An 18,304-nucleotide genomic window follows, 5' to 3' on the forward strand; every position below is an offset into this window, starting at 1 on the left:
GGTCACTGGCCCCAAAGTGCTCCTTCACTGACACCTCAGTCACCTGCCCTGTCTTATTTCCCAAGAGTAGGTCAAGTTTTGCACCTTCTGTAGTAGGTACATCCACATACTGAATCAGAAAATTGTCTTGTACATACTTAAGAAATTCCTCTCTATCTAAACCTTTAACACTATGGCAGTCCCAGTTGATGTTTGGAAAGTTAAAATCCCCTACTATAACCACCCTATTATTCTTACAGATAGCTGAGATCTCCTGACAGGTTTGTTTCTCAATTTCCCTCTGACTATTGGGGGGGTCTATATTACAATCCCAATAAGGTGATCATCCCTTTCGTATTTCTCAGTTCCACCCAAATAACTTCCTTGGATATATTTCTGGGAATATCCTCCCTTAGCACAGCTGTAATGCTATCCCTTATCAAAAATGCCACTCCCCCTCCTCTTTTGCCTCCCTTTCTATCCTTCCTGTGGCGTTCTGAAATGGTTGCAAATAGTGAGACACTGTTGAGATACATCAGGCTTGGGAACTTAATTATATTGGGTGATGAAGAGTGCAGGAAAGATGGGGAAAATGATAAAAAGGACAAGTAGCTTAGGTGAAAATATGATGGGAGGTAAGCAGGCAGGGAGACTGCAGATTTAGATTGAATGGTTTCATGTTTTTCAATGCAAGGGTCAAACATTCTAAGATGATCATATTACTTCATGTTTAAGAAAACATTTCCCTGGTTAGAATTGGATTTCGCACAAGGTATTGTTTTAGTTGAAGCTTTGGCCAGTAATGGCATACAATGTAAAGCTCGAAATTACAATCAGTACTGATCAGTTTATGACAACTGCACAAAATTCCACTCACTATTAGCACAATGAAATAATTTATTTTTATCAAGTTGACATCTGTTATGTTAGCTTAGATTAATTTGGTGTCCACAGGGAATCGTATGAGACCGCCACAAATCATTTAAGCCTGAAATATACAACAATGCTTAATATCAAACTTGAAGTTGTCACATTAATCTTAATGTTGGTTACTCTCTGTGAAGATTTTGCATTTGGAAACTACACCAGACAATCTGGAGGTGGATCCCAAGACTGGAGATGTGTGGGTTGGGTGTTGTCCCAATGTCTGGAAAATATTCTTTTACCAGCCTGAAAATGGCCTAGGATCTGAGGTTAGTTATGTAAATGTTGAGAAAAATGTAACTTTCTTTCTGATGAGTTGAATTGCTTTAGTTTTAAATTATTCTCAATCAGGGGATGCTACCTTCGTAGCATCTGCCATGCTGAACAGTTCAATATACCTATAGTTGTATTCCCTGCTTCAGGTCTATAAATATTAAAATAAATCTTGTGCTAAGAACTCACACCTCTGAAGTTGCAAAATATAAACCAACCCTGATATTTTGTCTCTATTTATTTAAAAATTTACAGTATATTGTCATTATTCTATATATTTCTCATAGTTCGGACACGTAATGACATGGAAGGACTGGTGTTGGATTGGAGTGGACAAGGTCAAAAGTCACACAACACCAGGTTATTGTCCAACTGGTTTATTTGACAACACAAGCTTTTGGAAGACTGCTTCTTCACCTGATGAAGGAGCTGTGCTCCAAAAGGTTGTGATTGCAAATAAACTTGGACTATAACCCGGTGTCGTGGGACATCTGACCCAGGCATGTAATGATACTGATTAAACAAATGGCATTTGAACCTGGGGTCCCTGGCTGAGAGGTGAGGGCGCAACCACCATGCCATAGGAACCCCTTGGCAATAATATATAAATATTACAATGAAAGAGCTTCTATAGTAAATGTATATCTGCATTTGTTTTAAAGATTATTCAAATCTGAGTAAAATAGATTAAAATAATTTAAAAGTAAGTCTATGTAGAAGTGATGTTTTAAACAAGTGTTCAATGAGGAACAATGAATTCTGTTTGACAAACGTTTAGCTGCACTTAAATCATCTTGAATTGAAGAAAACAATATGTACTTACATGCCTATTAAAACTAGAAGAGCCACGTTTCAGCTAGGTAGTGGCATCACCTAGAAAAACAGGTTTTTTTTTCAGTGGGCTACAATGTATGGAGAGCTGTTTTGGTTAAATAAACTTTTATCTTTATTTACAGGTAATAAAAATCGAAAACATTCTATCTGAGAACCCAAAAGTGACCCAAGTGTATCTGAACAATGACTCTGTTCTCCAAGGCTCATCAGTTGCCATTGCTTATGAAGGAAAATTGCTTATTGGCACAATCTTCCACAAAGCACTTCACTGTGACCTTAATAACTCATAACTATGAGTCGATGTGTGCTTTTACAGCTGGGAATGTTCTATCTGTTCAGACAGTGAATAAAAGATTTGTAATCCTTCCTTTCATTTAGACTGTGACATTAGTGCCAATGATAGTGGTTTCATTTTGTATGTAAAATGGAATTAAATTGGGATGTAATTTTTTTTTGTAAAATATCCTTTATGATTAGAGGGTTTTAGGAGAAGGTCTAAAATTTAGGGCATGTCAAATGCATTCAGTTCTAGTAGAAGTAAATATATGTAAACATATGTGAAGAGGAGTGGTCCTGGGACAATTCAACAAAACCATGACTGTCCTGATTATAACCACAAACCCTTATTTCTTCCAACTCCTTACTATCAAGCAACTATTCCCCTCTGCCTAAAATTATTCAAATATTCTGCTTCCATGGCCTTTCGAGGAGGAGAGTTCCAAAGATTCATAACCCTCTGAGAAAAAACAATTTTCCCTGTCACTGTCTTAAATGAGTAATGCTTTATTTTCAAATAGTGACCCTTAGATATAGATTCTCCCAAAAGAGGAAACATCTTTGCCACATCCACCCTGTTATGTACCCTCAAGATATTGTATGTTCAATCAAGTTGTCTTGTAAAGTTGCTCTTCTAAATTCCAGTGGCTAGGAGGAAGTGACGAGAAACATTGTATCTTCTGCTTCAACGACTCTTGGATGCTGCCTGACCTGCTGTGCTTTTCCAGCACTACACTTTTTGACTCTAAATTCCAATCGTACAAACATAGCCTGTCTAAATTTCCCTCATAAGTGAGCCCACCCATTTCATGTATAAGTCTAAGTAAATTTCTCTGAGCTGATTCCAATATATTTGCATCCTTTCTTAAATAATGAGACCAATACATAGTACTTGAGATTAGTTTCACTGATGCCCTATAAAACATTCTGTTAGCATCCTAGTTACTTGCAGTACCTGCAAGCTTCTTGTGATTCATGCCCTGGAATACCCAGATTCCTCTGTATCTCAGATGACTGCAATCTTGTAACATTTAGAAAGAATGCTTCTTATTTGTTCTTTTGGCCAAGATGAATAACTTCGAATTTTCCCACGTTATTTTCAATTTGCCAGATTTTTGCCGACTCATTTAACTGACCTGTGTACCTTTGGAGCCTCTTTATATGTTCTTCACAACTTACTTTGTATCGTTGGAAAATTTAGCAAACACACATTTGATCCATTCATCCAAATCATTCATATGAATTGTAAAAGGTTCAGGCCCCAGCATCGATTCCTGTAGCACCGCTTTGCATTTTTATTTTCTGAAAAAAGATTTATTTCTGCTTACTCTGTTTCCTGTTAGTCAATATTCTATCTATACCTAAATCCCCTACATCATGACTTTTTTTTTGTAATAACCTTTGGTGTGACATTTTATCAAAAACCTTCTGGGTTGCTATTTCAATCCTCCACAATGAAGACTAACTAAAAATACCTGTTCAATTCTTCAATCATCTTCTTATTTTTCATTACCAATCCCCTGGACTTGCTTTCTTTAATGTTTACTTCGATGCTTTCCATTTTCTCAAAACCACCTATAGAAATTCTTAAAATTTTTCTCATTGTTTTATTTCTTATGTTCTGTCCCAACTTCTGACCTGCCATTTGTTTCACTGCTTTTGTTGGCCACACATTCCTCCCTTTGGAATTTTTATTTCTTGTTGGAATGTATCTACTTTGAAATATTCCCTTAAATGTCTGCCACTGTATCTCCACTGGCCTATCCCTTAGCTTAATTTTCCAATTCACTTTAGTTGGCTCTGCTTTCATAACTTTATAATTGCTAAGTCCTTATATAAGTTTATGCTAATAGTATTGAAAATACTAAACATTTATCTCAATTTCCTATCAATTGAAAGGATGTGAATCTCAGACTTTTCACCAGGATTGGGGCAATTCAGATGGCTGTCTCTGCCACCTCCTCCTTCTGAAGCTCCTTGTAACTTGCCCTGAATTTGTCTCATTTACCAAGTTTCTCTGCTAGTGTCCTCTCCTGGGTGTACTCTGTCCATGAAACTCACCTGTGTCAATGTTCCCTACTTGGCTCCTTTTAGCTGATATTGTTACTGATTTTGTTTTAGGTACTGTTACCATCTTCAAATTGACCTTCATTACCTTGCTGTTTGAAGAAAAATAATTCCTTCGTCCTTGCAAACTACCACACCAGATCCAAGATCCTTTTCATTTCAAGTCTTTGGGAAGTGACGATACAACCTGGTCAATGCCCATCATGGCTAAAACTCCTTTTTAGTTCCTCAACTGAGGATTCCATCTGTTCCATGATGCCAAAATGTCTCTCAGTCACAAATGACATCCTAAATCACTATGAAGGTAAACTTACCCATTTCCTTTCTGACCTGTCTGCAATCTTTGACACACTTGATCATACCACTTTCTTCCACTATTTTCCACCTTGTTGATGAAAGAGCTAAAGCTGAAGGGTTAAATACAAATTCAATTAGAGGTGTTTGTATTAAAAATGTAAGCAGATGGTAAAGATCCAGGCTGCGAGTGAGTGACAGAAATGGGAATGCACAATCAGCCGGATAAGGGGATGGCATGGGTGGACATTAACTGTGCCTAATGTATGCACTGTGGGAGAAATAGAGTTAGTATGTATGTTTTGAATAAAGGAACAAACAATTTATTGTCACATATATTTAGGGAAATACAGTGAAACATGTTCTGTCACCACAATCCGCAGCCATTTTCCTGTACAAAAGAATTAAAGCAAAGTACTTAGAGTTGTTCTTCATCGGCTGCAGTCCCAAACATGGCTCCAGGATTTCTGCAAGGCCCCCAATTCGGGCTCCCTGCAGCCAGGAGCCCTGCTCTCAGCACCAACCATCACTGCTAAAAGAGTCCATGCTCCAGGCAGTACTGCAGCTAGGAGTCACCGCCGACACAACACTCTAGCATCCTTGTGACATCAAGAAGATTAAGAAAAAGAGACAAGAAGGAAAGTGGAAAAGAATGCAGCTGGCCTGGATTAGCCTAAATGCTACCTACTATGCTGGTGCTGCCATCTTGATTACAGCTGTTAAGTTGATCATATTTGAAATTGAATAAGTAAGGCGTATAGCTGAAAATGTGTTGCTGGAAAAGCGCAGCAGGTCAGGCAGCATCCAAGGAACAGGAGAGTCGACGTTCCTGAAGAAGGGCTTATGCCCGAAACGTCGATTCTCCTGTTCCTTGGATGTTGCCTGACCTGCGCTTTTCCAGCAACACATTTTCAGCTCTGATCTCCAGCATCTGTAATCCTCACTTTCTCCCCTAAGTAAGGCGTATAAATGATAACTTCTGGGGTTTTGTTAGAACTCAGTTTTAGAATATTTAAGACTGGCTCTCCTATGTGCACATGAATAAATAATTGTCACTTGTATCAGAGTCTCCTGGTGGTTTGTTGTGGTACCTATCTAACTTTAGCCAGATAACCAATTGTAATGGCTTTTCTTCCTGCTATGAGTTACCACAGTATCACGTGGATACATTTTTTTGGTCCTTTCCTCATTCTCATACATGTGCTGCTTCTTAGAAACATCACTAAAAAGTATCATTTCTACATCTACACTGATAATCATCACCTCTGACCCTCCACTGACAATAATTTATCAAGCTGTTTGTCCAACATCATGTATTGGATGAGGAGAAATGTCCTCCAAGTAAACTTTGGGAAAAGCAAAATCAGAAACTTAGCTTCCTTAGCCCACATCTCCATCCCTGGTAACTGTTTAAAACTTTAATGCAGTCTTTCACTCTGAGATGAACTTCTAATCCAAAATACCATCTGTGTAAATGTATGTAGTGGACAGTGATTCCCAAAAAATCTCTTGAAACCTGGCCAATTGAAATGTTCAAACCTGAGGTTGATAGATTTTCGTTAGGTAAGGCTATGTCAAAAGTTCTAAGGCAATGGAGGTAGAGATTCTTCCAGATCAGCCATAAGTAGGGGATTCTAAGGCCAATTGTTGTTATTTTACTACTAGTTGAGCTGAAATTGGCCAATGCATATGTTGTAGGTCAAACCTGAGTCCTTCCTTCATGGGAAAGCTCAGTTCTACATTAACTATTGCATTTACCCACTTCATCCTTGTAAAGCCTTTCATTTTACTTTTTTCTTCTTCACCCTTAAGGTCTGAACATTTGTGGTAATATTCCAGGTACATAGTGTGTGGTAATAATTCTTTTTAACTTTGGCGATAACATTGAATGTACATTTCCTAGATGAAGTTCAATGCAAGCATAACAAAATGTGAAGTAATGATATCAATCACAGATGTCTTATCATCGCTACATTTCATCATCAATGTTTTGGCAAATGGACAGAAGTTATATATTCTCTTCTGCCTGTGATCACAAAGTTTTGCATGAAACAGGTAAGTTTTCTTACTCTTGGAATGTGTATCTGAATTAAATGGTTCTAGCAGCAAACTCTTGTAAGTTGCGAAATGGGTTTTTTTCAAACACACTTCCTCTGATTTAAGCGTAATGTCTCACATGAAGGGTGGCACAGTGGTTAGCACTGCTGCCTCATAGTGTCAGGGATCCACATTCAATTCCAGCCTTGGTCAACTGTGTCTGGAGGTTACACATTCTCCACAAGGCTGCATGACTTTCCTCGCACAAAGATGTGCAGGTTTGGTGGATTGGCCATGCTAAATTGCTCAGTGTCCAGGGATATGCAAGTTAGGTGTATTAGCCATAGAAAATGCAGGGGTTTACAGGGATATGGTGGGATGCTCTTCGGAGGGTTGGTGCAGACTCAATTTACTGAATGGCCTCTTTATGCACTGTATGGATTCTATGATTCTATTTTCACCTTTGTAAAATCATCCAACTCCTCCCCAATCCCGCAGCTGATTTGTGGGCGGCACGGTGGCACAGTGGTTAGCACTGTTGCCTCACAGCGCCAGAGATCTGGGTTCAATTCCCGCCTCAGGCGACTGACTGTGTGGAGTTTGCACATTCTCCCCGTGTCTGCGTGGGTTTCCTCCGGGTGCTCCGGTTTCCTCCCACAGTCCAAAGATGTGCAGGTCAGGTGAATTGGCCGTGCTAAATTGCCCGTAGTGTTAGGTAAGGGGTAAATGTAGGGGTATGGGTGGGTTGCGCTTCGGCGGGGCGGTGTGGACTTGTTGGGCCGAAGGGCCTGTTTCCACACTGTAAGTAGGTAATCTAATCTGATGTGCTGCTACTGAAACCTTTGCACTTAACTCCAAAGAACTCCTGGCTGATCTTGCATTTTCGATGGTCCAGTAACTTGTGGCCATCCAAATTGCTGCTGCTCCTGTTCTAACTCACATCAAGTACTGGTCACCTTCATCCACATTGGCTGACTTTCTCTTGGCAGAACAATAACTTAAACATCATCCTTGTTTTCAAAGTCCTCATTTCTCTCCATTTCAATCCTCGATGATCTGCATTGCTCAATTCTTGTCTCAGTACCAGTTTTAACTGTTTTAACTCTTCTGGGCCCTAGACTATGGAATTCACTCCAAAACCTCTTCACCTCTCTACCTCACTTTCCTACTTTAAGGGGCACTATAGCTCCTACCTTTTCTTCCAAACCTGACCTAGATTCTTCTTACATGAATTAGCCATCACTGTTGCAATAGCTTTGTGAATCACATTGTTTTGATACGTTAGATGTGTTACATAAATAAGGTTATGTTTCTGCTGCATGAAAGATTCAAATGACACTGCCCTTGTATCAACTCAAGTTGGTTAACAGTTTAGTTATTAATAACTTATGTAGAAGCAAATTACCACATGAATAGCCCTTTAGTTAGATTTAATTATAATATACAAACATAAACATAATGTTGGTATTATTTTTGGATAATGCAATGATTCTTGCATAGTCTACATAGTTATGATCAGTAATTAGATTTAAAAAAAAGAAAAAAACCTTTTGAATTAAAGGGAAAGAATTGTATTAAATATGCTTTTTTTTAGTGCAAGTCTGAATTTAGTGCATGCTTTCTCCTTGAGGTTTTTGATCATTTAAAATAAATATGCCTCTAAAAGTTGGCAACAATTATATTAGTATATGATTTCTGTAATAAGTTTGCAATAATCCATGTATTGTCCACCTTGCTCTTTTGAACAGAAATAATCGTGACTTTGATAGCATAAATACCAATAGTATTCAATAATCTCCTCAAACCTTTGCTTTTAGTGCTTGGCTATGGCACAGCAAGTGCTAGTTTGTACTTTAAGGTTATTGTGGTAACAGATTTGGTGGTCTGCTTTCTCTGAAGTTTGGCTTGTTAATGGATTTAAATTGAAATGGTAATCTTTATTAGATAGTTGTTGACATATGAACTGATTCAATGGCTTCAACAACCTTGATTTGGAGATGCCGGTGTTGGACTGGGCTGTACAAAGTTAAAAATCACACAACACCAGGTTATAGTCCAACAGGTTTAATTGGAAGCACACTAGCTTTCGGAGTGTCGCTCCTTCAACAACCTTGAATACAGAGTCTTATACTTCATTTGTTTAGTTAGCAAACAAGCCATGAATTAGATAACCTTAAGTAAAGTATCAAATAACACAACAGGATATGGAACTATGTTTGTGAACAATTTTGAAATATTCTGTTAAAGTGTATCTTGAAGTCAGAATTTCAGATATCCCAAAACACTTCACAACCATTTAAGTACTTTTTGCAGTGCAGTTGCTGTTGTAGTCTGGAAAATATAAGTCCATTTGTGCACAGCAAAGTCTCACATATAATAAATTAGTTTCAAGATGGTTGAACAATTAATATTGGCCAAGACCCTTGAATGCATTCCCTTCATATTTGAAATAGTGCCCATGATACCTTGGTTTATTATCCCAGCTGAAAACTAATAATACAGTAGTCCCTTAATGCTTTGAGCATGATGACCTACCACAGTCACTGAACAACTATGCTTAGTTGTCAGTTTTCACTATTTGCCAGCCTCGTATACATTGATATAGGATAAGTGCGAGGCTGTGTATTATCTGGCATGTAATTTATATTCTGATTGCCAAAGCCTTGCTACTGTCTTTGAGGGACAAGATAGTGTGATGGAATACACTATAAATGGGCTTCTTGAAGTAAAACTCAACACAATTCAGAGTTGAAACAGACCACTTGATCTGCACCCCAGTAAGTAGCTTGAACTTCCAGTCCTATTGACATACTTTGTGACTGCTCTAATATTTACCATTTACAGCATGCAATACTGTCATATTTTAGGAACACCTTACACACCCACAACCTCTAAACACCAGGAAGGACAAAGACAGGAAATAAGTGGGACTATCACATTATTTTAAAGTCATATATCTCTGAATTTGGACATTCATGGTTGTGTCAAACTCCAAGCAAAACAGCCACCTATTACCCAAAGCTCATTAAAACATTTCCAGCATTGATATGTCTAAATAAAAAAAAATCTAATTGAAGTAATGCACCAATTCTTAATCAATTTCTGAGATGCAGAGTGAAGTTACCACATACTCTGGCAGCCAATATTTCCAGAGTTAAATCATAGTGATTTCATGAACTGGAATTATAAAATGTTTTGGGCAAGAAGATTCCAATTAATTCATAACCTAAGAAATTAATGCACCTCTCATAAAAGCTAATAGCTATGTTAACTCCTTCCATTTGTTTCAAAGGGTGGAATTTTCATACGCCCTGAATTACATGAGCATTGTGTCAGTTGGGAAAATATGATGAATGGAAAAATTAGAATCTCAACATTGAGAAAAAAGTCTCATTTGCCACCCAAAGTTTTAATGGCTTGATGAGAATTTCTCTAGTGTGTTTTGAGACTTATTTGCAAGTATTAGCATCTCATTATTGTTTAATCCCATGTCATTTATATGCAGTTTGCTATTTTCCCAGGCAGTGGAAAGAAACAAAATGGTGACAATTCTTGATATGAATTCTGAACAGTTATTTGCAGCTCACTGGCATCTTCTCTGGGCCTCCAACTTGACCAACAGGGCATGCTTCAAGGGCAGCAACTACCTACATCCTTTGCCATGGAAGTTGGAATCATAAAACAGCAGCCTCACTACATCATGATGTCACATTTGGAACTCACATATTACAGTTCAGTACTTCAAAACAGTGCTTTGGGGATCACTAACACCTTTCATTGCAATGCTGACAGACTGCTTTGTGCACATGAACAGTCATTCAGCCCATGCGGTAAACAGGGTGCAGCTCAGGACTTTTAACATGTATTCTTAACACATTCAGACTTTTGCACTGACTTGAATGCTCAGAGTATCATTACCTTGCCTTTTGGTGTAGACATAGACAAGCAGCTTGTCAGGTTTGGCAGTAATGAACACTCATGGTCAAGAGGCATGACTGGGAATCAGTCAGGGCACTGGTCTATCACCACCCAGGAAGGATGGGGAGATGTCCAAGTGACAAGCACATTAGGGTTGAAAAGGTTAAAAATTTTGGGGGGGATTTTGGAGTGGCTATAAGGCATTGAATCACTGATTTCCCTACTGTGCAGATAGAGGCCATTTGGCCATTGAGTCTAAACTGACCTTCCGAAGAACATCTCATCCAGACCCATTCCTGTAACCCTGTATTTACCATGGACAGTACACCTAACCTGCACATCTTTGGACTCAGGGAGGAAACCAGAGCACCTGGCAGAAACTCGCGCAGGTAGGGGGAGAACATGCAAACTCCACAGTTATCCAAGGTTGGAATTGAACCCAGGTCCCTGAATTAGCACTGTGCCACAGTGCTGCCAATTGAGAAAAGATATTGTATTCAATACTGTGAGTGGTAGATCATGAGCCTTGTGCAAGGTAGATGCAATGGCGAGTGAGTGTGAAGACGGAGAGAGAGTAGATAGTGGCACTTAATCTTATGCAGTGCGGAATATCGCTAAGCTTAGTACAGCCAGTGACCATGGACACTGCACTGATCTGGATGGCTACTTCAGACTGGTTTGGCAGTATTTGACAGTGCATAGTTGGGGTTTAAATATGGCATCTGTGCGGTGAATGCTGGAAGGTTCCAGCTCTGATGAGTATTTTGGTCCTGCTTATGCAAGATTGAATGTTAATCTGGTGCATACTCACATGAGGTGAGCTGTGGAAAATTGTATGAGAAACATTACTTGGGAAACCGTCTTGTGAAATTCCATGAAATTGACCTTTAGCTGACATTGACACAAAGTCAGCCCAAACAACGTTTCACATCTCTTGCTGAGAAGCTGAATAGTTGTTGAGACTCCCTTTGCAATTAAACCTGAAACGTACTGAATTTATCCATCAGTTGTGGAATTGTTCTTTAACCATCCAAACTCTTGAACATCCAAAGGAACTCCAGAACACCAACTTTGCTCAGGGAAACTAGCTTTGGATTATTATTTGATAACATTTCTGAATTTGCAATCTATTGCAAGATCAGGATCTCCTGTCTATTTCCCTGAACTTCAGATTTTCTTTTAAAATAAATAAAATTCTCGTGACATAGGTTTCATGCAATTTCTGTCATCATTTCAACATCTTTTAGTTTACAGCAAACAGCAAAGTAGGTTGTGGAATTTTTGTGGTACTGCTGCAACTGAGAATGTGGCAAATGGAATGATTTAAATGTAGCACAGAAAAACTGCTGTAAATATTCATCCATAACTGGTATAAGCATAAAGCCATGATTATTAAGAAAAGTTAATTCTGAATTATCCTAGAATAGAAGAGATTACTATGAATAATGTGGTGAAAAAATTGTGAAACATAACATGTGAAATAAACAATTAAGACTTTTCAATTCTTGTTACTTTTAATGCATTTGTTGTCAGACAACAATGCTATGGTTTGGCAACTGGCAAATTCTTTATATACATCAACTAATATTAGCTCATCACAGTCATTTTAAATTGAGGAGAGAAGGACAAACTAGGCATTATAGAGCTCCCATCAGTCATGAACATTGAAATAAAACATTGAGGAATGTAATTTTGTAAACACTAGGTAGGAATACAGTACATCACGAAGCATAGACGACTAGGTTCAGGCATGGCACTAAGATTTCATTATCATGCAGTCAGAGGAGCATTGTGAATAGGTGTTCATATCAGACACCAAGCCATGCTTTTTGTACATATTTTACTCAAAGTAATTTCCTCCATCTTGTGATGCTTAGGTAATCCAAATAGAAATTACACCCAAGCAATTTAAAACAATTTCAATAACCTCAGTGCATTTCTTCATTAGCTGCCCAGTCATTCTTGAGCTACATGTAACTAACTGTATTGTTTCAAAATGATTTAACTGTTACACAATTCAGAAAAAGGTAAAATCACCAATACAACATCCTTTAATACAGTTTATGTTAAATACCAAATAATCCCTCATTCTGTGCAGGCAATTCATTGTACCGTCCTATTATGGATCATCATCTCCACCTTGTTAGACTTATTTATTTTAGTTTTCTATTTTATACAAAGTTAATTTTCAGTTTACTTCCCCTCAGCTTCAAAGTATTTAATAGGATAATAGTTTTCCACATCAGAAAATGTCTCAAAAGAATACCAGACCAGTTGATTCAGTTAACTACTAAATTGAGTATAGCCTCAGCAATTTGTTACCTGCCCTTTTATAGTTTTCACTTTAGTGGTCAACATGGAATATTTACCAGCAGGACTTTCATACAACAGAGGTATCTCTATGGCACTTGTTTAAAAACATTTCAGACAAATTATCTAATATTAGTTGTTAATTTGCAGGATTTTGCACACTTAAACTTATGTACATTGACAAATTTTGAAGCATGACAAACTCCTATTGCAATAAATGGGATTGTGAAATGAAAAAAAAATCATTGTTGCAACTAGAAAAGGAAGGTTAATACCTCAGAATAAGGTTAATCTGATTATTACTGCTCTGCTTAGATCAGTAACCCATGGACAAAGGGAGTAATTGCTTTAAAGATTGTACATTGTTTTGGCTGAAGTATTGATAGCTAGTTGCACGATCATTACATGAACTGCTGCTTCTAACACTACTATTCCTCCTTCAGGTTTCAATATTTATCAATGGGTACCTGCCTTGTTGGAAACTGTACAGAAACTGTAATGGAAGAAATAATAATTGGAGAACAGAAATATACAAGGACAAATACATGCAGTACAAAAGCAGAAAATACAAGTGCGGAATATCATAGCACTTTTCTGAGCAGATCAGCAGACCAAATTGTGTTTAGATTCAACTTATTTAAACTGGCTGCACTGAACTGCAAACCTGTTTTATGTTTAGTACATATCATCCTCTTCATTAATAATTAAGTTTTATTAATAAATCTTTGGATTAACAGATGAATTAGTCTGATACACTTTGGATCAAAAGCAATTAAACTTATCAGGGTCACATATCCAAAAAACTAAACTTTAGCAACTCATCTGCAAACAGAATTACTGCAAATCTCTGATAACAGAGAAATGGCCTTGAACAAATCCACTAAATTAGTTTAATTAAATGCCCACACTTGTCTGCTGCTTAATTTTAATGCAAGGTTGCATTAGAACTAAGAATTTCAGTCACTAAAATACCTTCAAAGTGGTAAAATGAAACTTAAAACAATTAAGGTGAAAGTGCGTAATGCCACAAGTTTCACTGTCACAATTTACATGAAAATATATTCAACCTTTTGTTGCTATTACAGTCTTTAATTGTTTTAAATAAAATGTGAACTACTGGCTATAATTGATGACATCACAATTATAAACAAAATAGGCCATACAGTGATGAAGATGGTAGGAACCCATTATGTTTCAGATGTTTGTTGCTGAGTTATTCATGAATCCACTTGCATTGAGAGACATGGGAACAAATGTACTTACCAAAAAATGAAGAAATGGTTTTGATTCAAAAACAAATAAGGGTCTGTACAAATTACATTTTTAGATACATTGATCAAGCACTGGGGACTTTTAAAAAATCTCTCCAGAATAGCAATAATCAAAGCAAAATGTTCTGGTGAGCTCCCAAACCATATGTAATAATATATTGGTGTTCTAAAAGTAATATTGTTCACATATAAAATAACAATGTTTTAATGTTTTAACAAGTTGAAGCATTGATTCAATCATAACCAAATAATTAGTCAGACACTTTACATAAAACTAAATAGAGAATTTTGGAAACAGTAAAATGCAACAGGTTTCAAATCATGAGACACATGAATACATATTTATCACAAAAGATGATCAATATAGATCATATTTCCTTAATTTACAATCAGACCACAGCTTTAATATATTATTTTCCTACTGATTTTGCTGAATTGGCACATAACATTAAATTTATGCAATTTGTAAGTGGAATAAAAAAGATGCTTTGTAGAAATTCTCCAACAAAAGTGATCAGTTTTTTAAAAAAATCTGGCCATGTTTAATTAATCACCCTCTTTTCACTTAAATGTCTGTATATTTTGTTACTCAGCCAGATAATACTCAATTTTGAAACATTATAAATGGTTATATCTTGGCCTATCTTTATAATTTCCTTGAAGTTATGTACATGTACATCGTTACTTTGGAAAATCTTTGTTATCACAACTAAACAGTTATCTATATGGGACTTTAAAAGGAGCACTGAAACCCTCAGCTATTTTCAATGAAACTTATCTTATAAATACAATGCAGAACAATGGAGTGCACAAAAACATTCTACCACTTGTGAAAATTTCCTTTATATCTTTGCAAAGGCTTTCTTACTGGGAGTAAAATGGGTATTCACCCATTCCACAGCTATATAGTCCATCACACAGTGGTATCGCAAGAAGTATTCTGTGGGTATAGCTTTCTGCTAAGGAGTTTAAGTCCATTAAATTTCAGTGCAAGATGCAGGTCTCGGAAATTGCTTATTCTAGGCCCTCTACAGTTAAAACATTTCATTTGCAAGAACTAAAATATTTTGATTTGAAAATCATTTGCATTTACAGTAATTTCATATAATGCAGAAATTTGGGAACTAAACTCCAAGGTGAAGGTTCTGGAAAAAGGCAGCAGTTTATGAAAGGACCAAGTTCCTTCTCTTCTTTTCAGACTTAAAAAATAGGCACACAAATACTGACAGTAACATTATTTTCATTTAAACTGAGTAATATTCTTGTAGAAATACTTAAAAGGGACAAAAATTATCCACATCCCAATTTTTTTTTAAAGACTCCATGAAAATAGATATATTTGTATGGTCTTAACTTCCAAATCTAATAATTTCCAATCCAGAAAGATGGCTGTATTTTGTATGATCCTTTCAAACTCTTTTTTAGCTGATACCTTGTCAGACGAGCTGTTTGGACAGTCATACATCTGCAGATCCTTCCTTTGGGCTTCATTCAGTTTAATGCTAAAGCAAGGGGAATCACAAAAGTCTTCCATAGTTGCCAGTTGTGGAATGGTAAACTTAACAGTAGTACAAAAAATGCCACTGATTTTTGGTGCTTTTACGTCGCCACCAAAACATCACTAACTCTGAAGTGTGGAAAAATTGAGATCTGAAGTGCATTTTTCTTAAAATCTGTACATGTCAACAGCTCTGCCACACAGGATACTGCATGCTGGGCTAAGACTAAAACCCTTTTAAGTCTTTGTCAATAACCCAGACTTTCTACCAGTCTTATTCAGTATCAGGTTCTGCTGCTGGAAATGAAGATTTGCTTTTTTTATTCTTTTTCAGAAGCTGCTCCTGTTCTTTTTTTCTCCGTTTTTCCCTTTGTTTCTCTAACTTCTGTTGTGCTTTACGGGCTTTTTCAACTGACGACTTTAGGTCCTTTAGCTTCTTTTTGATTATGGCCCTATCTTGAGATACAATACCTAATGCCTGTAGTGAAGAAACATTTAGAATTATAGTTAACATACAATGAACAACTGTTTTGATTGTGCAACCCCCTCTCACATCTAGATGCAAAAATATTACTAAAACCAAACTTATTGTAAGTACGCAACGAATTTGACAGCATCTGGAAAGAAAAAGGGCAGGTTAAAAGTTTGAATATAAATCCTTTGTCAAAACTAAGAGGGAACTAGGGAATCTTTACTAAAAACTATGAGCCAAATATTCTAAACGCCACTACTTTAAGTAGCTACTTACTTTCTGCAAGTTTGCTAAATACATGACACATACTTCAACCATGAACACCAAGTAAAATTACTGAGATTACAAGAATCATACAAGTTAAATCTTCATTTGCCTGACATGAAGTGAATACTCTTTTGTGGGAATTGGTTTAGCTCAGTTGCTGGATTGTTGGCTTACACAGCAGCGCAATGCCAACAGTGTGGGTTCAATTCCCATCACCGTTTGAGGTTACCATGAAGGACTCTCCTTCTCTACCTCTTCCCTTGTCTGAGGTCTAGTGGCCCTCAGGTTAAATCACCACCAGTCACTTCCCTCTAATGAGAGAGCAGCCCCTATGGGTCTGGTAAGACTATGAAGCCACACAACAATTCTTTTGCAGATATAATATCCACTTAACTGTGATCATAGAACTAAAATATAACTTAGCATGAGTGAAGAATGCAGAATAATACTGCCTAATTAGAACCAGTTAAAACAAAACAGATTACCAGTAAAACACACGCAACACAGGTGCCAGAAGACTGGGGGTGGGCTATCATGATGCAACTATTTAAGAAAGGTGGTAAGGAAAAACAAGGGAACTACAGACCAGTGAACATGACATTGGTGGTGGTTAAGTTGTTGGAGGGAGTCCTGACGGACAGGTTCTATATGTATTTGGAAAGGCAAGGACTGGTTAGGGATAGTCAACATGGCTTTGTGCGTGGGAAATTCTGTCTCATGAACTTGATTGAGTTTTTTGAAGAAGTTACGAAGAGGATTGATGTGATCTAAATGGACTTCAGTGAGGCATTCGACAAGATTCTTCATGGGAGACTGGTTAGCAAGTTTAGATCTAATGGAATACAGGGAGAACTAGCCATTTGGATACAGCACTGGCTCAAAGGTTAGAGACAGAGGGTGGTGGTGGAAGATTGCTTTACAGATTGGAGACCTTTGACCAGTGGTGTGCCACAAGGGTTGGTGCTGGATCCACTGCTTTTCATCATTTATATAAATGATTTGGATGTGAACATTGGTGGTATGGTTAGTAAGCTTGCAGATAACACCAAAATTGGAAGTGTAGTGGACAGTGAAGAAGGTTACCTCAGAGTACAAACGGATCTTGATCAGATGGGCCAATGAGTGTTAGATGGAGTTTAGTTTAGATAAATGTGAGATGCTGCATTTTAGAAAGGTAAATCAGGCAGGGCTTCAACACTTAATGGTAAGGTCCCAAGGGGTGTTGCTGAACAAAGGGATCATGGCATGCAAGTTCATAGATCTTTGAAAGTGGAATCGCAGGTAAATAGGATAGTGAAGAAGGCGTTTGGCATGCTTGCCTTTATTGGTCAGTGCGTTGAATATAGGAGTTGAGACGTAATGTTGTAGCTGCACAGGACATTGATTAGGCCACTTTTGGAATACTGTGTGCAATTCTGGTCTCCCTGCTTTAGGAAGGACATAGTGAAACCTGAAAGGGTTCAGAAAGGATTTACAAGGATGTTGCCAGGGTTGGAGGGTTTGAACTATAGAGAGAGGCTGAATAGGCTGGGGCTGTTTTCCCTGGAGCATCGGAGGCTGAGGGTTGACCTTATAGATGTTTATAAAATCATGAGGGCATGGATACAGTGAACAGCCAAGGTCTTTTCCCTGAGGTTGGGGAATCCAAAACTAAAGGACATAGGTTTAAGATGACAGGAGAAAGATTTAAAAGGGACCTAAGGGGAAACGTTTTCATGCAGAGGGTGGTGCATATATGGACTGAGATGCCACAGGAAATGGTGGAGACTGGTACAATAAGAACATTGATAAGGCATCTGAATGAGTATGTGAAAAGGAAGGGCTTAGAAGAGTTTAAATGCCAGCAAATGGTAGTAGTGGGTGTTTTTTAAGCTGGAGGTCCTT

At 37.5% G+C, this 18,304-nt stretch overlaps 2 protein-coding genes across 11 annotated transcripts in view; one reads left to right on the forward strand and one right to left on the reverse strand.

Moving 5' to 3' along the window:
- The window catches only part of LOC140480516 (serum paraoxonase/arylesterase 2-like), a 68,083-nt gene extending 62,375 nt beyond the window's left edge, over window positions 1-5,708 (forward strand). For both annotated transcript variants that reach the window (XM_072575468.1, XM_072575469.1), the window contains 2 exons: window positions 1,044-1,172; window positions 2,133-5,708. In XM_072575468.1, coding sequence (XP_072431569.1) covers window positions 1,044-1,172; window positions 2,133-2,300 — 297 coding nt within the window. In that variant the 3' untranslated portion in view covers window positions 2,301-5,708. The remainder of the gene's footprint in view (window positions 1-1,043; window positions 1,173-2,132) is intronic.
- Window positions 5,709-12,097: 6,389 nt separating this feature from the next.
- Window positions 12,098-18,304, reverse strand: part of ppp1r9a (protein phosphatase 1, regulatory subunit 9A) — a 363,720-nt gene continuing 357,513 nt past the window's right edge. For 8 of the 9 annotated variants that reach the window (XM_072575462.1, XM_072575464.1, XM_072575459.1 and 5 more), the window contains one exon: window positions 12,098-16,159. In XM_072575462.1, the coding sequence (XP_072431563.1) occupies window positions 15,956-16,159 (204 nt within the window). In that variant the 3' untranslated portion in view covers window positions 12,098-15,955. The remainder of the gene's footprint in view (window positions 16,160-18,304) is intronic. The other variant, XR_011961323.1, reaches the window with a different exon arrangement.

Source organism: Chiloscyllium punctatum, chromosome 8 (assembly GCF_047496795.1).
Source record: "Chiloscyllium punctatum isolate Juve2018m chromosome 8, sChiPun1.3, whole genome shotgun sequence".
NCBI lineage: Eukaryota > Metazoa > Chordata > Chondrichthyes > Orectolobiformes > Hemiscylliidae > Chiloscyllium > Chiloscyllium punctatum.